The sequence below is a fragment of the Oncorhynchus clarkii genome, chromosome 2, assembly GCF_045791955.1.
Source record: "Oncorhynchus clarkii lewisi isolate Uvic-CL-2024 chromosome 2, UVic_Ocla_1.0, whole genome shotgun sequence".
NCBI lineage: Eukaryota > Metazoa > Chordata > Actinopteri > Salmoniformes > Salmonidae > Oncorhynchus > Oncorhynchus clarkii.
The window spans coordinates 118,499-142,451 of NC_092148.1; the positions used below are offsets into that span (position 1 = coordinate 118,499).

Below are 23,953 nucleotides of genomic sequence, written 5' to 3' on the forward strand. Positions count from 1 at the left end.
CCACATCAAGACAATGAGGGGGGGGGCATCACATCAAGACATTGAGGGGGGGCACCACATCAAGACATTGAGGGGGGGGGGCACCACATCAAGACATTGAGGGGGGGGGCACCACATCAAGACATTGAGGGGGGGCACCACATCAAGACATTGAGGGGGGGCACCACATCAAGACATTGAGGGGGGGCACCACATCAAGACATTGAGGGGGGGCATCACATCAAGACATTGAGGGGGGGCATCACATCAAGACATTGAGGGGGGGGGGCACCACATCAAGACATTGAGGGAGGGGGGGCACCACATCAAGACATTGAGGGGGGGGGGGGGGGGCACCACATCAAGACAATGAGGGGGGGGGGGGGGGCACCACATCAAGAAAATGAGGGGGGGGGGGGGCACCACATCAAGACATTGAGGGGGGGCACCACATCAAGACAATGAGGGGGGGGGGGGGGGTGCACCACATCAAGACATTGAGGGGGGGGGGCACCACATCAAGACAATGAGGGGGGGGGCACCACATCAAGACATTGAGGGGGGGCCACCACATCAAGACAATGAGGGGGGGGGCACCACATCAAGACATTGAGGGGGGGGGCACCACATCAAGACATTGAGGGGGGGGGCACCACATCAAGACAATGAGGGGGGGCACCACATCAAGACAATGAGGGGGGGCACCACATCAAGACAATGAGGGGGGGGGCACCACATCAAGACATTGAGGGAGGGCCACCACATCAAGACAATGAGGGGGGGGGGGGCACCACATCAAGACATTGAGGGGGGGCACCACATCAAGACAATGAGGGGGGGGCACCACATCAAGACAATGAGGGGGGGGGGGGGGGGGGGCACCACATCAAGACATTGAGGGAGGGCCACCACATCAAGACATTGAGGGGGGGCACCACATCAAGACAATGAGGGGGGGGCACCACATCAAGACATTGAGGGGGGGGGGCACCACATCAAGACATTGAGGGGGGGGCACCACATCAAGACATTGAGGGGGGGGCATCACATCAAGACATTGAGGGGGGGCATCACATCAAGACATTGAGGGGGGGCACCACATCAAGACATTGAGGGGGGGGGGGGCACCACATCAAGACATTGAGGGGGGGGCACCACATCAAGACATTGAGGGGGGGGGGCACCACATCAAGACATTGAGGGGGGGGAACCACATCAAGACATTGAGGGGGGGGGGGCACCACATCGAGGGGCCCCACCACATCATATCAAGATATTGAGGGGCCCACAACATTATCACTACCTTCTGTTGATCGTCACACTGGACATAGATTTGGCCAATCCATGGAAACATGGATGTCCTGGTTGCTAGGGACGGATTAGGACTGATGAGGATCTGGAGGTGGCACCTGGGAACAAAAAACTATGGTGAAACACCCCTAGTACTACAGTCACCTGGTAAAACGCCCCTAGTACTACAGTCACCTGGTAAAACGCCCCTAGTAATACAGTCACCTGGTAAAACGCCCCTAGTAATACAGTCACCTGGTAAAACGCCCCTAGTAATACAGTCACCTGGTAAAACGCCCCTAGTAATACAGTCACCTGGTAAAACGCCCCTAGTAATACAGTCACCTGGTAAAACGCCCCTAGTACCATAGTCACCTGGTAAAACGCCCCTAGTACTATAGTCACCTGGTAAAACACCCCTAGTAATATAGTCACCTGGTAAAACGCCCCTAGTACTAGAGTCACCTGGTAAAACTCCCCTAGTACTACAGTCACCTGGTAAAACGCCCCTAGTACTACAGTCACCTGGTAAAACGCCCCTAGTACTACAGTCACCTGGTAAAACGCCCCTAGTACTACAGTCACCTGGTAAAACGCCCCTAGTAATACAGTCACCTGGTAAAACGCCCCTAGTAATACAGTCACCTGGTAAAACGCCCCTAGTAATACAGTCACCTGGTAAAACGCCCCTAGTAATACAGTCACCTGGTAAAACGCCCCTAGTAATACAGTCACCTGGTAAAACGCCCCTAGTAATACAGTCACCTGGTAAAACGCCCCTAGTACTACAGTCACCTGGTAAAACGCCCCTAGTAATACAGTCACCTGGTAAAACGCCCCTAGTAATACAGTCACCTGGTAAAACGCCCCTAGTAATACAGTCACCTGGTAAAACGCCCCTAGTACTACAGTCACCTGGTAAAACGCCCCTAGTAATACAGTCACCTGGTAAAACGCCCCTAGTAATACAGTCACCTGGTAAAACGCCCCTAGTAATACAGTCACCTGGTAAAACGCCCCATGTAATACAGTCACCTGGTAAAACGCCCCTAGTACTACAGTCACCTGGTAAAACGCCCCTAGTAATACAGTCACCTGGTAAAATGCCCCTAGTAATACAGTCACCTGGTAAAATGCCCCTAGTAATACAGTCACCTGGTAAAACACCCCTAGTACTATAGTCACCTGGTAAAACGCCCCTAGTAATAGAGTCACCTGGTAAAACTCCCCTAGTACTACAGTCACCTGGTAAAACGCCCCTAGTAATACAGTCACCTGGTAAAACGCCCCTAGTAATACAGTCACCTGGTAAAACGCCCCTAGTAATACAGTCACCTGGTAAAACGCCCCTAGTAATACAGTCACCTGGTAAAACGCCCCTAGTAATACAGTCACCTGGTAAAACGCCCCTAGTAATACAGTCACCTGGTAAAACGCCCCTAGTACTACAGTCACCTGGTAAAACGCCCCTAGTAATACAGTCACCTGGTAAAACGCCCCTAGTAATACAGTCACCTGGTAAAACACCCCTAGTACTATAGTCACCTGGTAAAACGCCCCTAGTAATAGAGTCACCTGGTAAAACTCCCCTAGTACTACAGTCACCTGGTAAAACGCCCCTAGTAATACAGTCACCTGGTAAAACGCCCCTAGTAATACAGTCACCTGGTAAAACGCCCCTAGTAATACAGTCACCTGGTAAAACGCCCCTAGTAATACAGTCACCTGGTAAAACGCCCCTAGTAATACAGTCACCTGGTAAAACGCCCCTAGTAATACAGTCACCTGGTAAAACGCCCCTAGTAATACAGTCACCTGGTAAAACGCCCCTAGTAATACAGTCACCTGGTAAAACGCCCCTAGTAATACAGTCACCTGGTAAAACGCCCCTAGTACTATAGTCACCTGGTAAAACGCCCCTAGTAATAGAGTCACCTGGTAAAACTCCCCTAGTACTACAGTCACCTGGTAAAACGCCCCTAGTAATACAGTCACCTGGTAAAACGCCCCTAGTAATACAGTCACCTGGTAAAACGCCCCTAGTAATACAGTCACCTGGTAAAACGCCCCTAGTAATACAGTCACCTGGTAAAACGCCCCTAGTAATACAGTCACCTGGTAAAACGCCCCTAGTAATACAGTCACCTGGTAAAACGCCCCTAGTAATACAGTCACCTGGTAAAACGCCCCTAGTAATACAGTCACCTGGTAAAACGCCCCTAGTAATACAGTCACCTGGTAAAACGCCCCTAGTACTACAGTCACCTGGTAAAACGCCCCTAGTACTACAGTCACCTGGTAAAACGCCCCTAGTAATATAGTCACCTGGTAAAACGCCCCTAGTACTACAGTCACCTGGTAAAACGCCCCTAGTACTACAGTCACCTGGTAAAACGCCCCTAGTACTAGAGTCACCTGGTAAAACTCCCCTAGTACTACAGTCACCTGGTAAAACGCCCCTAGTACTACAGTCACCTGGTAAAACGCCCCTAGTACTACAGTCACCTGGTAAAACGCCCCTAGTACTACAGTCACCTGGTAAAACGCCCCTAGTAATACAGTCACCTGGTAAAACGCCCCTAGTACTATAGTCACCTGGTAAAACGCCCCTAGTAATACAGTCACCTGGTAAAACGCCCCTAGTAATAGAGTCACCTGGTAAAACGCCCCTAGTAATACAGTCACCTGGTAAAACGCCCCTAGTAATACAGTCACCTGGTAAAACGCCCCTAGTAATACAGTCACCTGGTAAAACGCCCCTAGTAATACAGTCACCTGGTAAAACGCCCCTAGTAATACAGTCACCTGGTAAAACGCCCCTAGTAATACAGTCACCTGGTAAAACGCCCCTAGTACTACAGTCACCTGGTAAAACGCCCCTAGTACTACAGTCACCTGGTAAAACGCCCCTAGTACTACAGTCACCTGGTAAAACGCCCCTAGTAATACAGTCACCTGGTAAAACGCCCCTAGTAATACAGTCACCTGGTAAAACGCCCCTAGTATTACAGTCACCTGGTAAAACGCCCCTAGTACTACAGTCACCTGGTAAAACGCCCCTAGTAATACAGTCACCTGGTAAAACGCCCCTAGTACTACAGTCACCTGGTAAAACGCCCCTAGTAATACAGTCACCTGGTAAAACGCCCCTAGTAATACAGTCACCTGGTAAAACGCCCCTAGTAATACAGTCACCTGGTAAAACACCCCTAGTACTATAGTCACCTGGTAAAACGCCCCTAGTAATAGAGTCACCTGGTAAAACTCCACTAGTACTACAGTCACCTGGTAAAACGCCCCTAGTAATACAGTCACCTGGTAAAACGCCCCTAGTAATACAGTCACCTGGTAAAACGCCCCTAGTAATACAGTCACCTGGTAAAACGCCCCTAGTAATACAGTCACCTGGTAAAACGCCCCTAGTAATACAGTCACCTGGTAAAACGCCCCTAGTAATACAGTCACCTGGTAAAACGCCCCTAGTACTATAGTCACCTGGTAAAACACCCCTAGTACTATAGTCACCTGGTAAAACACCCCTAGTAATATAGTCACCTGGTAAAACGCCCCTAGTACTACAGTCACCTGGTAAAACGCCCCTAGTACTAGAGTCACCTGGTAAAACTCCCCTAGTACTACAGTCACCTGGTAAAACGCCCCTAGTACTACAGTCACCTGGTAAAACGCCCCTAGTACTACAGTCACCTGGTAAAACGCCCCTAGTACTACAGTCACCTGGTAAAACGCCCCTAGTACTACAGTCACCTGGTAAACGCCCCTAGTACTACAGTCACCTGGTAAAACGCCCCTAGTACTACAGTCACCTGGTAAAACGCCCCTAGTACTACAGTCACCTGGTAAAACGCCCCTAGTACTACAGTCACCTGGTAAAACACCCCTAGTACTACAGTCACCTGGTAAAACGCCCCTAGTAATACAGTCACCTGGTAAAACGCCCCTAGTACTACAGTCACCTGGTAAAACGCCCCTAGTAATACAGTCACCTGGTAAAACGCCCCTAGTAATACAGTCACCTGGTAAAACGCCCCTAGTAATACAGTCACCTGGTAAAACACCCCTAGTACTATAGTCACCTGGTAAAACACCCCTAGTAATAGAGTCACCTGGTAAAACTCCCCTAGTACTACAGTCACCTGGTAAAACGCCCCTAGTAATAGAGTCACCTGGTAAAACGCCCCTAGTAATAGAGTCACCTGGTAAAACGCCCCTAGTAATACAGTCACCTGGTAAAACGCCCCTAGTACTATAGTCACCTGGTAAAACACCCCTAGTAATATAGTCACCTGGTAAAACTAACTATGGTGAAAGAAGGCCATGTTGAGGTGTACTGGTTACCGTCCAAGGCTTCCTACTGCGGTTCTATCTAGAAGGCCATGTTGAGGTGTACTGGTTACCGTCCGAGGCTTCCTACTGCGGTTCTATCTAGAAGGCCATGTTGAGGTGTACTGGTTACCGTCCGAGGCTTCCTACTGCGGTTCTATCTAGAAGGCCATGTTGAGGTGTACTGGTTACCGTCCGAGGCTTCCTACTGCGGTTCTATCTAGAGGGCCATGTTGAGGTGTACTGGTTACCGTCCGAGGCTTCCTACTGCGGTTCTATCTAGAAGGCCATGTTGAGGTGTACTGGTTACCGTCCGAGGCTTCCTACTGCGGTTCTATCTAGAAGGCCATGTTGAGGTGTACTGGTTACCGTCCGAGGATTCCTACTGCGGTTCTATCTATCTAGAAGGCCATGTTGAGGTGTACTGGTTACCGTCCGAGGATTCCTACTGCGGTTCTATCTAGAAGGCCATGTTGAGGTGTACTGGTTGGCTGGCCAGGACAACACAAAGCTGTGTGTGTGTGTGTGTGTGTGCGTGTACATACTGTGGTTCTATAACTCCATGTTGAGGGGTAACAGTGAGACAGTGGGCTGGCCAGGACAACACAAAGCTGTGTGTGTGTGTGTGTGTGTGTGTATACTGTGGTTCTATAACTCCATGTTGAGGGGTAACAGTGAGACAGTGGGCTGGCCAGGACAACTCAAAGCTGTGTGTGTGTGTGTGTGTGTACATACTGTGGTTCTATAACTCCATGTTGAGGGGTAACAGTGAGACAGTGGGCTGGCCAGGACAACTCAAAGCTGTGTGTGTGTGTGTGTGTGTACATACTGTGGTTCTATAACTCCATGTTGAGGGGTAACAGTGAGACAGTGGGCTGGCCAGGACAACTCAAAGCTGTGTGTGTGTGTGTGTGTGTGTGTGTACATACTGTGGTTCTATAACTCCATGTTGAGGGGTAACAGTGAGACAGTGGGCTGGCCAGGACAACTCAAAGCTCAGCTCTCTGGATGAGTGGTTCTGGATCAGGACATGTCTGGTGTTGGGGGCTCCGTCTGGACAACACACATTATAAACCAAAGGAAAAGGTTTAATTATATTCTATTAAAAACTACAAAAAAAAACGTTTTATGAACAGAAAATCTGAGAGACCTTGCTCAGGCTTCAAAGAGCACAGAGTTAGTCTCAAACAGTGAGATGATAATACTGACTGATAGTGGGAGAGGTGAGGACCAGCTGCTCAGGCTGGAGGCTCCAGGAGTCCCTGTGGTCCCCTGGTTCTGTCCCTGTCCCAGAGGCCTCTGTCCTGGGTAAGGCGGGGCCTTGAGGACCCTTCACAGGCAGTACATCCAGAGACACGTTGCTGATGTGACGGTCTGAGTTCCCAAAACCACTACAACATGATAATAGAACATTATATAACCATTAACACCATAATGTTAGTATAACACCACCACTACAACGTTATATAACCATTAACACCCCTACTACAACATTATATAACCATTAACACCATAATGTTAGAATAACACCACTACAACATTACAACCATTAACACCACTACAACATTACAACCATTAACACCACTACAACAACATTATATAACCATTAACACCCCTACTACAACGTAATATAACCATTAACACCTCTACTACAATGTAATATAACCATTACCACCACCACTACAATGTTATATAACCATTAACACCACTACAACGTTACATAACCATTAACACCACTACTACAACGTTATATAACCATTAACAACCCTACTACAACGTTATATAACCATTAACACCACCACTACAACGTTATATAACCATTAACACCACCACTACAACGTAATATAACCATTAACACCACTACAACAACGTAATATAACCATTAACACCACTACTACAACGTTATATAACCATTAACACCATAATGTTAGTATAACACCACTACTACAATGTTACATAACCATTAACACCACTACTACAACGTTATATAACCATTAACACCACCACTACAACGTTATATAACCATTAACACCACCACTACAACGTAATATAACCATTAACACCACCACTACAACGTAATATAACCATTAACACCACTACAACAACGTAATATAACCATTAACACCACTACTACAACGTAATATAACAATTAACACACCACTACAACGTTATATAACCATTAACACCACTACTACAACGTTATATAACCATTAACACCACTACAACGTTATATAACCATTAACACCACCACTACAACGTTATATAACCATTAACACCACCACTACAACGTTATATAACCATTAACACCACCACTACAACGTTATATAACCATTAACACCACTACAACGTTATATAACCATTAACAGCCTGTATGTTCTAAGCAGAGAGAAACACTCTAGAAACCAAATGAGGTGTGAGATGAAAACATTCGTATGATTACGTTCTTTCCTAAAGGTATGATATTCAGTCCCAGTACCTGTCAGCCTCCGAGCCTCTCCTGGTGACAGCTAGGGGGGGCTGGACATGGGGGTCAGTCCTTCCAGACTCCAGGGTCTCTGTGCTGCCCAGCACTGACAACACCACCTTACTCAGGTTCCCATAGAACAACTGGGCCTGGTTGGGGCTCTGGGGCAGGTCGTAGGCTGGAGACAACAGCATGGGAAATCATGAGCTAAACATAGTGGGTCAAGTCAACACATACATTAAGTGCCTTGCGAAAGTATTCGGCCCCCTTGAACTTTGCGACCTTTTGCCACATTTCAGGCTTCAAACATAAAGATATAAAACTGTATTTTTTTGTGAAGAATCAACAACAAGTGGGACACAAATCATGAAGTAGAACGACATTTATTGGAGATTTCAAACTTTTTTAACAAATCAAAAACTGAAAAATTGGGAGTGCAAAATTATTCAGCCCCTTTCCTTTCAGTGCAGCATACTCTCTCCAGAAGTTCAATGAGGATCTCTGAATGATCCAATGTTGACCTAAATGACTAATGATGATAAATACAATCCACCTGTGTGTAATCAAGTCTCCGTATAAATGCACCTGCACTGTGATAGTCTCAGAGGTCCGTTAAAAGCGCAGAGAGCATCATGAAGAACAAGGAACACACCAGGCAGGTCCGAGATACTGTTGTGAAGAAGTTTAAAGCCGGATTTGGATACAAAAAGATTTCCCAAGCTTTAAACATCCCAAGGAGCACTGTGCAAGCGATAATATTGAAATGGAAGGAGTATCAGACCACTGCAAATCTACCAAGACCTGGCCGTCCCTCTAAACTTTCAGCTCATACAAGGAGAAGACTGATCAGAGATGCAGCCAAGAGGCCCATGATCACTCTGGATGAACTGCAGAGATCTACAGCTGAGGTGGGAGACTCTGTCCATAGGACAACAAACAGTCGTATATTGCACAAATCTGGCCTTTATGGAAGAGTGGCAAGAAGAAAGCCAATTCTTAAAGATATCCATAAAAAGTGTCGTTTAAAGTTTGCCACAAGCCACCTGGGAGACACACCAAACATGTGGAAGAAAGTGCTCTGGTCATATGAAACCAAAATTGAACTTTTTGGCAACAATGCAAAACGTTATATGTTTGGCGTAAAAGCAACACAGCTCATCACCCTGAACCCACCATCCCCACTGTCAAACATGGTGGTGGCAGCATCATGGTTTGGGCCTGCTTTTCTTCAGCAGGGACAGGGAAGATGGTTATAATTGATGGGAAGATGGATGGAGCCAAATACAGGACCATTCTGGAAGAAAACCTGATGGAGTCTGCAAAAGACCTGAGACTGGGACGGAGATTTGTCTTCCAACAAGACAATGATCCAAAACATAAAGCAAAATCTACAATGGAATGGTTCAAAAATAAACATATCCAGGTGTTAGAATGGCCAAGTCAAAGTCCAGACCTGAATCCAATCAAGAATCTGTGGAAAGAACTGAAAACTGCTGTTCACAAATGCTCTCCATCCAACCTCACAGAGCTCGAGCTGTTTTGCAAGGAGGAATGGGAAAAAATGTCAGTCTCTCGATGTGCAAAACTGATAGAGACATACCCCAAGCGACTTACAGCTGTAATCGCAGCAAAAGGTGGCGCTACAAAGTATTAACTTAAGGGGGCTGAATAATTTTGCACGCCCAATTTTTCAGTTTTTGATTTGTTAAAAAAGTGAAATATCCAATAAATGTCGTTCCACTTCATGATTGTGTCCCACTTGTTGATTCTTCACAAAAAAATACAGTTTTATATCTTTATGTTTGAAGCCTGAAATGTGGCAAAAGGTCGCAAAGTTCAAGGGGGCCGAATACTTTCGCAAGGCACTGTATATACACACACACATACAGTTGATGTCAGAAGTTTACATACACCTTAGCCAAATATATTTAAACTCAGTTTTTCCATAATTCCTGACATTTAATCTTAGCAAAAAAAATCCCTGTTTTAGGTCAGTTAGGATCACCACTATTTTAAGAATGTGAAATGTCAGAATAATAGTAGAGAAAATGATTTATTTCAGTTTTTATTTCTTTCATCACATTCCCAGTGGGTCAGAAGTTTACATACACTCAATTAGTATTTGGTAGCATTGCCTTAAATTGTTTAACTTGGGTCAAACGTTTCTGGTAGCCTTCCACAAGCTTCCCACAATAAGTTGGGTGATTTTTGCACATTCCTCCTGACAGAGCTGGTGTAACTGAGTCAGGTTTGTAGGCCTCCTGGCTCGCACACACTTTTTTCAGTTCTGCCAACAAATATTCTATCCGATTGAGGTCAGGACTTTGTGATGGCCACTCCAATACCTTGACTTTGTTGTCCTTAAGCCATTTTGCCACAACTTTGGAAGTATGCTTGGGGTCATTGTCCATTTGGAAGACCCATTTGTGACCAAGCTTTAACTTCCTGACTGATGTCTTGAGCTGTTGTTTCAATAAATACACATTTTACTTCTCATGATGCCATCTATTTTGTAAAGTGCATCAGTCCCTCCTGCAGAAAAGCACCCCCACACCATGATGCTGCCACCCCCATGCTTCACGGTTGGGATGGTGTTCTTCGGCTTGCAAGCCCACCACTTTTTCCAAAAACATAGCGATGGTCATTATGGCCAAACAGTTCTATTTTTGTTTCATCAGACCAGAGGACATTTCTCCAAAAAGTATGATCTTTGTCCCCATGTGCAGTTGCAAACTGTAGTCTGGCTTTTTATGGCGGTTTTGGAGCAGTGGCTTCTTCCTTGCTGAGCGGCCTCTCAGGTTATGTCGATATAGGACTAGTTTTACTGTGGATATAGATACTTTTATACCAATTTCCTCCAGCATCTTCACAAGGTCCTTTGCTGTTGTTCTGAGATCGATGTGCACTTTTCGCACCAAAGAACGTTCATCTCCACTATTGTTTGTACAGATGATCGTGGTACCTTCAGGCGTTTGGAAATTGCTCCCAAGGATGAACCAGACTTGTGTTGGTCCACATGTTTTTTCTGGTCTTGGCTGATTTCTTTTGATTTTCCCATTATGTCAAGCAAAGAGGCACTGCGTTTGAAGGTAGGCCTTGATATACATCCACAGGTGCACCTCCAATTGACTCAAATGATGTTAATTAGCCTATCAGAAGCTTCTAAAGCCATGACATCATTTTCTGGAATTTTCCAAGCTGTTTAAAGGCACAGTAATCTTAGTGTATGTAAACGTCTGACCCACTGGAATTGTGATAAGTGAAATATAAGTGAAATAATCTGTCTGTAAACAATTGATGGTGAAATTACGTGTGTCATGCACAAATGACGCTAATCTAAGTGTATGTAAACTTCCGACTTCAACTGTGTGTGTGTGTGTGTGTGCGCGCGCATGTGTATGTATATAATATATATATATATATATAAACATTTCCACAACAAACAAGTTTTTGCAGATAATTATGAATAACAAGTTGCCCAGAGTAGGACATCCTCACTGGTACAGTGTATAGAACAGGGGTCTCCAACAGGTTGATCTACCAGTAACTCACAGACCACCTCGCCAAAAAGTAGCTTGCCAAACAATTCTGACCGCAAAATGTCACTAACAAATCCTGCAAGTATCAGACACCGCAAGCTCCCATCTCATCAAAGCAACATTACCCTACCCTTGTTCTAGAAAGACCCATGACCCTTACCCTCCAGGACCTGCTCCTCCCCCAGGAACCTCTCGTTGAAGTTGAGTCCTTTCAGCAGACTGTTCTCTGACAGAATCTTCCTGCCTGCATCAGGCTTCGACAGCAGCAACCTGGGGGACAGGAGATGAGAGGGTGGTGAAATCAGTCTCCTTACAGTGTTGTAAATCAAACTAGAGGGCCTGGAGAACAGAAACAGACAGTAGTGGACCAAACGGTTCTGTCTGACAGCCCGAAACAACCTCCTCAAAGCCTCTTTAATGCTATTGCTTCACAAGATGGCTGTTTAAAAGTCAGGTTAATGACAGCCCATGTAAGAAACAGAGGGACAGGTCCTCACCTCCTGAACTGTTGTCGTGAGACCTCGTCTCCACAGAAGAGACAGACTGTGGCCAGGACGGCATTAGCTGTCTGACACAGAGTCTGCTCTCTCTGGGTCACCTTCATCAGAACCGTGATCACCTGGAGAAAGAATCAGTTCAAACCAACTATTAATGATAGAAACATCTCTCCATCTCTCTAGTCAGGAAGTCCAGATAAAACCAGAACCTCCTTTCTGACCACAACAAGTCATGTGACCTACCTCCTGTGTCCTCTCCTTCAGGACGAACTGAGACGGAGAGAGGCTGATGTCCGAGGAGTCCATGACAGAGCGTGTGTGTAGGTCAGAGTAGGGAACAGCCTTAATGAAGGCAGCCCTGCACCCAGTGTTTCTCACACAGACACACAGCTTGGAGACCTGGCCTGCTGCCACCCCCATTAGCATAGCCACGTAGCCGTCTGAACGCTTCCTGTGGTCTTCCAGAATAATGTTGCTTGTCCCTCCATAGCCTGATAGGGGGATCTGGGGGGGTGAGAGAGAGACAGAGGGCTGTTTGTATATCTCTATTTATTAAGATGTGAGGCATATAGCCAGAGCTACATAACCCATACGTCGCGTCAGACTCACAACCCATACGTCGCCACAGACTCCCAACCCATACGTCGCCACAGACTCCCAACCCATACGTCGCCACAGACTCCCAACCCATACGTCGCCACAGACTCACAACCCATACGTCGCCACAGACTCACAACCCATACGTCGCCACAGACTCACAACCCATACGTCGCCACAGACTCACAACCCATACGTCGCCACAGACTCACAACCCATACGTCGCCACAGACTCACAACCCATACGTCGCCACAGACTCACAACCCATACGTCGCCACAGACTCACAACCCATACGTCGCCACAGACTCACAACCCATACGTCGCCACAGACTCACAACCCATACGTCGCCACAGACTCACAACCCATACGTCGCCACAGACTCACAACCCATACATCATCACAGACTCATTGTGAAGTCTGAAAACATTAGACAAACTTTAAAAAGTGTAATGTCCCTTTAAGATCAGAAACCACCACTGAAAACCAGTCACTTCAATAAGTAGCTAGATCCTCGGAACCCGTAGATTTTCACGTTTCTGTTGTTGGCCTTGCACTACACACCGGACTCAAATAACCACGTCATCATCAAGCCTTTGATTCGTGGAATCAGGAGTGTAGTGCTAGGGCAACAACTACGGCCCAGGGCAACAACTACGGCCCAGGAGGAAGAAACATAGGATGGTTAGGGTAGAGTGGGCCAGACAGTAAACCAGGATGGTTAGGGTAGGGAGGACCTCACAGTAAACCAGGATGGTTAGGGTAGAGAGGACCTCACAGTAAACCAGGATGGTTAGGGTAGAGAGGACCTCACAGTAAACCAGGATGGTTAGGGTAGAGAGGACCTCACAGTAAACCAGGATGGTTAGGGTAGAGAGGACCTCACAGTAAACCAGGATGGTTAGGGTAGAGGACCTCACAGTAAACCAGGATGGTTAGGGTAGAGAGGACCTCACAGTAAACCAGGATGGTTAGGGTAGAGAGGGCCCAGGATGGTTAGGGTAGAGAAGGCCCAGGATGGTTAGGGTAGAGAGGGCCAGACAGTAAACCAGGATGGTTAGGGTAGAGAGGACCTCACAGTAAACCAGGATGGTTAGGGTAGAGAGGGCCTCACAGTAAACCAGGATGGTTAGGGTAGAGAGGACCTCACAGTAAACCAGGATGGTTAGGGTAGAGAGGACCTCACAGTAAACCAGGATGGTTAGGGTAGAGAGGGCCTCACAGTGAACCAGGATGGTTAGGGTAGAGAGGACCTCACAGTAAACCAGGATGGTTAGGGTAGAGAGGGCCTCACAGTAAACCAGGATGGTTAGGGTAGAGAGGGCCTCACAGTAAACCAGGATAGTTAGGGTAGAGAGGGCCTCACAGTAAACCAGGATGGTTAGGGTAGAGAGGGCCTCACAGTAAACCAGGATGGTTAGGGTAGAGAGGACCTCACAGTAAACCAGGATGGTTAGGGTAGAGAGGGCCCAGGATGGTTAGGGTAGAGAGGGCCCAGGATGGTTAGGGTAGAGAGGGCCAGACAGTAAACCAGGATGGTTAGGGTAGAGAGGACCTCACAGTAAACCAGGATGGTTAGGGTAGAGAGGGCCAGACAGTAAACCAGGATGGTTAGGGTAGAGAGGACCTCACAGTAAACCAGGATGGTTAGGGTAGAGAGGGCCCAGGATGGTTAGGGTAGAGAGGACCTCACAGTAAACCAGGATGGTTAGGGTAGAGGACCTCACAGTAAACCAGGATGGTTAGGGTAGAGGACCTCACAGTAAACCAGGATGGTTAGGGTAGAGAGGGCCTCACAGTAAACCAGGATAGTTAGGGTAGAGAGGGCCTCACAGTGAACCAGGATGGTTAGGGTAGAGAGGACCTCACAGTAAACCAGGATGGTTAGGGTAGAGAGGGCCCAGGATGGTTAGGGTAGAGAGGGCCTCACAGTGAACCAGGATGGTTAAGGTAGAGAGGGCCTCACAGTAAACCAGGATGGTTAGGGTAGAGAGGACCTCACAGTAAACCAGGATAGTTAGGGTAGAGAGGACCTCACAGTAAACCAGGATGGTTAGGGTAGAGAGGGCCTCACAGTAAACCAGGATGGTTAGGGTAGAGAGGGCCTCACAGTGAACCAGGATGGTTAGGGTAGAGAGGGCCTCACAGTGAACTTGATGCCAGGCTGTGAGGGCCTCACAGTGAACTTGATGCCAGGCTGTGAGGGCCTCACAGTGAACTTGATGCCAGGCTGTGAGGGCCTCACAGTGAACTTGATGCCAGGCTGTGAGGGCCTCACAGTGAACTTGATGCCAGGCTGTGAGGGCCTCACAGTGAACTTGATGCCAGGCTGTGAGGGCCTCACAGTGAACTTGATGCCAGGCTGTGAGGGCCTCACAGTGAACTTGATGCCAGGCTGTGAGGGCCTCACAGTGAACTTGATGCCAGGCTGTGAGGACCTCACAGTGAACTTGATGCCAGGCTGTGAGGGCCTCACAGTGAACTTGATGCCAGGCTGTGAGGGCCTCACAGTGAACTTGATGCCAGGCTGTGAGGGCCTCACAGTGAACTTGATGCCAGGCTGTGAGGGCCTCACAGTGAACTTGATGCCAGGCTGTGAGGGCCTCACAGTGAACCAGGATAGTTAGGGTAGAGAGGGCCTCACAGTGAACCAGGATAGTTAGGGTAGAGAGGGCCTCACAGTGAACTTGATGCCAGGCTGTGAGGGCCTCACATTAAACCAGGAAAGTTAGGGTAGAGAGGGCCTCACAGTGAACTTGATGCCAGGCTGTGAGGGCCGTACTCCAGACTGTTTGATCTCCAGCTTGGACAGGGTGCAGGCCACCCGGGTTGGGGCAAACAGCAGGTGGACAACAACATCCTCCCTGGGCCGGATAGACAGCTCTCTGTGTCGGGTCAACCTCTCCTCCTGTCCAAAACTACTCTGGAGCTGGGAGAGATATATTACATTAATAGATAGACAGGAGAGAGATATATTACATTAATAGATAGACAGGAGAGAGAGATATTACATTAATAGATAGACAGGAGAGAGAGAGAGAGAGAGAGAGAGAGAGAGAGAGAGAGGAGAGAGAGATATTACATTAATAGGTAGACAGGAGCGAGAGACAGATGGAGAGAGAGAGAGAGAGAGAGAGAGAGAGGAGAGCAGTCTGACACAGAGCTGTTGTGATTGATATCTGAAGAGTAGCTGGAGAGGGTTAAGGAGCAGTCTGACACAGAACTGTTGTGATTGATATCTGAAGAGTAGCTGGAGAGGGTTAAGGAGCAGTCTGACACAGAGCTGTTGTGATTGATATCTGAAGAGTAGCTGAAGGCCACATGGAGCTGGACAAGTCAAGGAGGTTTGGTTCTTACCTGGAAACAGCTGTGGTCTTGTCCTCGGATCAGCAGACGCAGGTGATGTGTTGTGTTGGGGGAGTTATTACGAAGAACCAGCTTCTGTTGTCTGTACAGGTAGAAGACCACATTCAGAGCTCCAACACCACACCACACCACCTCCACCACACCACCTCCACCACACCACCTCCACCACACCACACCACCTCCACCTCCAAAATATATTGAACCTTTATTTAACTAGGCAAGACAGTTAAGAACAAATTCTTATTTACAACGACGGCCAAACCCAGACAACGCTGGGCCAATTGTGCGCCGCCCTATGGGACTCCCAATCCCGGCCGGGTATGATACAGCCTGGAATCGAACCAAGGACTGTAGTGACACCTCTTGCAGTGACTTAGACCGCTGCGCCACTCGGGAGCAACTATGTATGGATGAATCATTATGACTAACATGGAAGAGTCTAGTAAAATGTTCCTTACACAGCCCTGCCCAGCGTGACCCCTCCCCAGGCCACAAACTGCTTGTTGGAGAGGATGGGGGGCACCTCACTGTGGGGCAGCATGCCCAGGGCAGAGACAGGACCAGGGGCAGCAGGGTTCACCCCCTCCTCTGGTACCACCTGTCCCTTCAGAACCACCTCATACTGAGGACCAGACGGCAGCACCAGGATGGTCAGAACACTGGAGGGACAAGCACAGAGAAACATCAGAACAGGAAGTATCATGAAAACACAAGGACACAGAACAACCACCCAGGGAGAAGTCTGAGCTGCCAGGACAAGGATCCTAGAGTAACAGATCAGATCTTACACTCTGAAGTACAACTCTGAGTAATGTAGAAGACTTTTTACAAGGCTAGATGTTCACAACATTGAGTAATGTAGAAGACTTTCTACAAGGCTAGATGTTCACAACTCTGAGTAATGTAGAAGGCTTTCTACAAGGCTAGACGTTCACAACACTGAGTAATGTAGAAGGCTTTCTACAAGGCTAGATGTTCAGAGCACTGAGTAATGTAGAAGGCTTTCTACAAGGCTAGATATGTAGAAGGCTTTCCACAAGGCTAGATGGTCAGAGCACTGAGTAATGTAGAAGGCTTTCTACAAGGCTAGATGTTCAGAACTGAGTAATGTAGAAGGCTTTCTACAAGGCTAGATGTTCACAACACTGAGTAATGTAGAAGGCTTTCTACAAGGCTAGACGTTCAGAGCATTGAGTAATGTAGAAGGCTTTCTACAAGGCTAGATGTTCAGAACTGAGTAATGTAGAAGGCTTTCTACAAGGCTAGATGTTCAGAACTGAGTAATGTAGAAGGCTTTCTACAAGGCTAGATGTTCACAACACTGAGTAATGTAGAAGGCTTTCTACAAGGCTAGATGTTCACAACACTGAGTAATGTAGAAGGCTTTCCACAAGGCTAGATGCTCAGAACTCTGAAGTGTGTAAAAAATAAATAAATAATTAAAAAGTACCTCTCTCGGTTCTTCCTGCCGCCCTGAGAGGTGAATGAGACCACAATGCCTTGCTCCTCCCCGGCACGCAGACACAGGTCAACAGGACTCACAGAGAAACAGCTATCACCACCGCTGTTCTGTAGACAAGCACCCCCCACAGGAGGTCATATCAACCAACAGTCAGCACCACCCAGGAGGTCATATCAACCACGACACATCCCCCAGGCTTATCCAAACCACGACACATCCCCTAGGCTTATCCAAACCCCGACACATCCCCCAGGCTTATCCAAACCACGACACATCCCCCAGGCTTATCCAAACCACGACACATCCCCCAGGCTTATCCAAACCACGACACATCCCCCAGGCTTATCCAAACCACAACACATCCCCCAGGCTTATCCAAACCACATCCCCCAGGCTTATCCAAACCACATCCCCCAGGCTTATCCAAACCACAACACATCCCCCAGGCTTATCCAAACCACAACACATCCCCCAGGCTTATCCAAACCACAACACATCCCCCAGGCTTATCCAAACCACAACACATCCCCCAGGCTTATCCAAACCATATCCCCCAGGCTTATCCAAACCACAGATCAAACAGGGAAGTAAAAGGGACAGAATACCTTAAGTTTCAGCTGAACATCAATGTTTCCTGCGTTCTTCAGAGGCAGAGTTTGCGTGCTGGACTCACCCAACGCTGCCGAGAGGTTAACATTCTGCCCACCCCCAAAATGATATGAGGAAAGAATTACAGAAATATCACACAAAAGGTCAACCCTAACTCTAATACGGAATGTGTTATTAAGGCAATACAACACACTGGTTTCCCAGTTAAACTCTGAATATAAAGACTAGTCTCATGTCAGCAGTGCTGTGGGTCAGTTCCTACCTGCAGGTCTTTAGGGGCGTGTACTCTGGCTGTTCCAGACCTGGCTCTGAGAGGGACGCTCCTGATCACATGACTGGGGCCTGGACAGTCCACCTCGATGTCCACCCGCGCACTGTACTCATCTGCTGGACCTAGATCACCTGTATGACATCACTGTACTCATCAGCTGGACCTAGACCACCTGTATGACATCACTGTACTCATCCGCTGGACCTAGACCACCTGTATGACATCACTGTACTCATCAGCTGGACCTAGACCACAAGTATGACATCGCTGTACTCATCCACTGGACCTAGACCACCTGTATGACATCACTGTACTCATCCGCTGGACCTAGACCACCTGTATGACATCACTGTACTCATCCACTGGACCTAGACCACCTGTATGACATCACTGTACTCATCCGCTGGACCTAGACCACCTGTATAACATCACTGTACTCATCCACTGGACCTAAATCACCTGTATGACATCACTGTACAGATCAGCTGGACCTAGACCACCTGTATGACATTAGACATGACAAACATCAGCTGTGATTGGTGTCCGATTGGCATCTTCGTGTATTAATATTCACGGAGCCAGGACAGGGGTCATACCTGAACAGGACTGGTACTTCTGTGGAGCGTGGAAGTGGACCCAAACCATGAAGCTCTCTGCATTCTGAAATACAACACAACACAACATTCCAAAACATCCCTCAAACCACTCGGCTATTGAAGTCACAACGTCACTGAGACTAGGTCACTCCAGGGTTACTCACCTCTCCGTAGCTGGCGTGCATCACGTGGTTCATGACGGACGGAGCGGCCAGTGATGTCAGAGTCCCCGCCTGCAGCAAGCCCTCCGCTGTCATGGCAACGGGACTCTTGGAGAAGGTGAAGCAGCGCCAGGCCGTGGCGTTCTAGAAATATGACATCACAAAAGACAATATCTATCAAAGAGGGCTTGTACAGTCAAATATTTTAAAATATCTAAGTGTTTTTGAGTAACAGAAAGATGACATTAGGCCTGGAATTTCCGGATTTTAAGTGGTGCCCGACAGCCTGGCATACTGAGCCTCAGGCGACAGCCTGGCATACTGAGCCAGGCATACCGAGCCTCAGGCGACAGCCTGGCATACTGAGCCTGGCATACCGAGCCTCAGGCGACAGCCTGGCATACTGAGCCTGGCATACCGAGCCTCAGGCGACAGCCTGGCATACTGAGCCTCAGGCGACAGCCTGGCATACTGAGCCTCAGGCGACAGCCTGGCATACTGAGCCAGGCATACCGAGCCTCAGGCGACAGCCTGGCATACTGAGCCAGGCATACCGAGCCTCAGGCGACAGCCTGGCATACTGAGCCAGGCATACCGAGCCTCAGGCGACAGCCTGGCATACTGAGCCTGGCATACCGAGCCTCAGGCGACAGCCTGGCATACCGAGCCTCAGGCGACAGCCTGGCATACCGAGCCTCAGGCGACAGCCTGGCATACCGAGCCTCAGGCGACAGCCTGGCATACCGAGCCTCAGGCGACAGCCTGGCATACCGAGCCTCAGGCGACAGCCTGGCATACCGAGCCTCAGGCGACAGCCTGGCATACCGAGCCTCAGGCGACAGCCTGGCATACCGAGCCTGGCATACTGAGCCTGGCATACTGAGCCTGGCATACCGAGCCTCAGGCGACAGCCTGGCATACTGAGCCTGGCATACCGAGCCTCAGGCGACAGCCTGGCATACTGAGCCTCAGGCGACAGCCTGGCATACTGAGCCTCAGGCGACAGCCTGGCATACTGAGCCAGGCATACCGAGCCTCAGGCGACAGCCTGGCATACTGAGCCAGGCATACCGAGCCTCAGGCGACAGCCTGGCATACTGAGCCAGGCATACCGAGCCTCAGGCGACAGCCTGGCATACTGAGCCTGGCATACCGAGCCTCAGGCGACAGCCTGGCATACCGAGCCTCAGGCGACAGCCTGGCATACCGAGCCTCAGGCGACAGCCTGGCATACCGAGCCTCAGGCGACAGCCTGGCATACCGAGCCTCAGGCGACAGCCTGGCATACCGAGCCTCAGGCGACAGCCTGGCATACCGAGCCTCAGGCGACAGCCTGGCATACCGAGCCTCAGGCGACAGCCTGGCATACCGAGCCTGGCATACTGAGCCTGGCATACTGAGCCTGGCATACCGTCTTCACTTGTAGCCTACTTCGATGAGTCCGTCTTCACTTGTAGCCTACTTCGATGAGTCCGTCTTCACTTGTAGCCTACTTCGATGAGTCAGTCTTTACTTGTAGCCTACTTCGACGAGTCCGTCTTCACTTGTAGCCTACTTCGACGAGTCCGTCTTCACTTGTAGCCTACTTCGACGAGTCCGTCTTCACTTGTAGCCTACTTCGACGAGTCCGTCTTCACTTGTAGCCTACTTCGATGAGTCCGTCTTCACTTGTAGCCTACTTCGACGAGTCAGTCTTCACTTGTAGCCTATGGCGATGCTGAGATGACTGTCAGAAGGACCTGATCAGGACCTCCTGAGTGGCCAAGTGGTCTAAGGTCTAAGGCACACATTGCAGTGCTAGCTGTGCCACTAGAGATTCTGGGATAGAGTCCAGGCTCTGTCGCAGCCGGCTGGGGCGGCACACACTCGGCACAGCGTTGTCCGGGTTAGGGGATGGGTTTGGCCGGCAGGGATGTCTTTGTCCCATCGCGCACTAGCGACTCCTGTGGCGGGACGGGCGCAGTGCAGGACCTGATCACATGACGAACATTGACTAATAAGAATTGAGATAACTGACAGAGCCATGTGAGTGAGGTGCTTTGAAGCACGGCGATTGGCAGCGGGGAGAAGGGAATTCTAATTATTATACTAACCCAAAGGGCACAACGGACACTTTGGCTGCAAGGAATGTACATTTAGGTAGCATTACGGCCGGCCACACAAGGGGACATCGAGGGCCATGGTTGTTGAAATTGAGGGCAGCAGGACAAAGTTCTGCACAACCCAGACAGAAGAGTACTGACCCACAAAACATTAGTTATTGTCCCGAAGCTGTACTGCATTCCATTGTACTGCATAGCATCGTACTGCACTGCACTGCACTGCATCGTACTGCACTGCACTGCACTGCACTGCATCGCACTGCACTGCACTGCATCGTACTGCACTGCATCGTACTGCACTGCATCGTACTGCACTGCACTGCATCGTACTGCACTGCATCGTACTGCATTGCACAGCATCGTACAGCACTGCATTGCACAGCATCGTACTGCACAGCATCGTACTGCACCGCACAGCATCGTACTGTACCGCACAGCAACGTACTGTACCGCACAGCAACGTACTGCACTGTATTGCATGGTAATGTAGCGCATAGCATTGTATTGTATGGTAATGTAGTGTATTGTATGGTAATGTAGTGTATTGTATTGTATGGTAATGTACTGCATAGCATTGTATTGTATGGTAATGTAGTGTATTGTATTGTATGGTAATGTACTGCATTGTATTGTATGGTAATGTACTGCATAGCATTGTATGGTAATGTAGTGCATTGTATTGTATGGTAATGTACTGCATAGCATTGTATTGTATGGTAATGTAGTGCATTGTATTGTATGGTAATGTAGTGCATTGTATTGTATGGTAATGTAGTGCATTGTATTGTATGGTAATGTAGTGCATTGTATTGTATGGTAATGTACTGCATAGCATTGTATTGTATGGTAATGTAGTGCATTGTATTGTATGGTAATGTAGTGCATTGTATTGTATGGTAATGTAGTGCATTGTATTGTATGGTAATGTAGTGCATTGTATTGTATGGTAATGTAGTGCATTGTATTGTCTTACAGCACTGATAACCAGTCTAATAGGTACGGTGGCCTGAGTCCTGTTCAGCAGCTTCAGAGGGAGAGCTTTGGCACTGCCACCTGCCAGGTCTCCGAAGTCCAGACTGCCACACTTCCCTACATCCACCTGGAGAGGAGAAACCACCCAGAACACAGTGCGTTACAGTGGAGAAACCACCCAGAACACAGTGTGTTACAGTGGAGAAACCACCCAGAACACAGTGTGTTACAGTGGAGAAACCACCCGGAACACAGTGTGTTATCTGTTATAGTGGAGAAACCACCCAGAACACAGTGTGTTACAGTGGAGAAACCACCCGGAACACAGTGTGTTACAGTGGAGAAACCACCCGGAACACAGTGTGTTACAGTGGAGAAACCACCCGGAACACAGTGTGTTACAGTGGAGAAACCACCCAGAACACAGTGTGTTACAGTGGAGAAACCACCCGGAACACAGTGTGTTACAGTGGAGAAACCACCCAGAACACAGTGTGTTACAGTGGAGAAACCGCCCAGAACACAGTGTGTTACAGTGGAGAAACCACCCAGAACACAGTGTGTTACAGTGGAGAAACCACCCAGAACACAGTGTGTTACAGTGGAGAAACCACCCAGAACACAGTGTGTTACAGTGGAGAAACCGCCCAGAACACAGTGTGTTACAGTGGAGAAACCACCCAGAACACAGTGTGTTACAGTGGAGAAACCACCCAGAACACAGTGTGTTACAGTGGAGAAACCACCCAGAACACAGTGTGTTACAGTGGAGAAACCACCCAGAACACAGTGTGTTACAGTGGAGAAACCGCCCAGAACACAGTGTGTTACAGTGGAGAAACCACCCGGAACACAGTGTGTTACAGTGGAGAAACCGCCCGGAACACAGTGTGTTACAGTGGAGAAACCGCCCGGAACACAGTGTGTTATAGTGGAGAAACCACCCAGAACACAGTGTGTTATAGTGGAGAAACCACCCAGAGCACAGTGTGTTATAGTGGAGAAACCACCCAGAACAGTATGTGTTATCTGTTACAGTGGAGAAACAACCCAGAACACAGTGTGTTACAGTGGAGAAACCGCCCAGAGCACAGTGTGTTATAGTGGAGAAACCACCCAGAGCACAGTGTGTTATAGTGGAGAAACCACCCAGAACACAGTGTGTTATAGTGGAGAAACCGCCCAGAACACAGTGTGTTATAGTGGAGAAACCGCCCAGAACACAGTGTGTTATAGTGGAGAAACCGCCCAGAACACAGTGTGTTATAGTGGAGAAACCACCCAGAACACAGTGTGTTATAGTGGAGAAACCGCCCAGAACACAGTGTGTTATAGTGGAGAAACCGCCCAGAACACAGTGTGTTATAGTGGAGAAACCGCCCAGAACACAGTGTGTTATAGTGGAGAAACCACCCAGAACACAGTGTGTTACAGTGGAGAAACCACCCAGAACACAGTGTGTTACAGTGGAGAAACCACCCAGAACACAGTGTGTTACAGTGGAGAAACCACCCAGAACACAGTGTGTTACAGTGGAGAAACCACCCAGAACACAGTGTGTTACAGTGGAGAAACCACCCAGAACACAGTGTGTTACAGTGTAGAAACCACCCAGAACACAGTGTGTTACAGTGGAGAAACCACCCAGAGCACAGTGTGTTACAGTGGAGAAACCACCCAGAACACAGTGTGTTATCGGTTATAGTG

General features: G+C 48.4%; 1 protein-coding gene across 1 annotated transcript in view; it reads right to left on the minus strand.

The window, feature by feature from the left end:
- LOC139418893 (centrosomal protein of 192 kDa-like) overlaps positions 1 to 23,953 on the minus strand; it is an 83,648-nt gene that overhangs the window by 13,576 nt on the left and 46,119 nt on the right. Inside the window, exons 24-39 of the mRNA XM_071168677.1 lie at positions 22,248 to 22,373; positions 19,176 to 19,316; positions 19,012 to 19,075; positions 18,407 to 18,546; positions 18,141 to 18,233; positions 17,524 to 17,642; positions 16,532 to 16,732; positions 16,065 to 16,155; positions 15,457 to 15,636; positions 12,354 to 12,614; positions 12,111 to 12,232; positions 11,774 to 11,883; positions 8,087 to 8,252; positions 6,820 to 7,001; positions 6,540 to 6,663; positions 1,283 to 1,388 (exon numbers count right to left, since the gene is read on the minus strand). Of these exons, the coding sequence (XP_071024778.1) occupies positions 1,283 to 1,388; positions 6,540 to 6,663; positions 6,820 to 7,001; positions 8,087 to 8,252; positions 11,774 to 11,883; positions 12,111 to 12,232; positions 12,354 to 12,614; positions 15,457 to 15,636; positions 16,065 to 16,155; positions 16,532 to 16,732; positions 17,524 to 17,642; positions 18,141 to 18,233; positions 18,407 to 18,546; positions 19,012 to 19,075; positions 19,176 to 19,316; positions 22,248 to 22,373 (2,226 nt within the window). The remainder of the gene's footprint in view (positions 1 to 1,282; positions 1,389 to 6,539; positions 6,664 to 6,819; positions 7,002 to 8,086; positions 8,253 to 11,773; positions 11,884 to 12,110; positions 12,233 to 12,353; positions 12,615 to 15,456; positions 15,637 to 16,064; positions 16,156 to 16,531; positions 16,733 to 17,523; positions 17,643 to 18,140; positions 18,234 to 18,406; positions 18,547 to 19,011; positions 19,076 to 19,175; positions 19,317 to 22,247; positions 22,374 to 23,953) is intronic.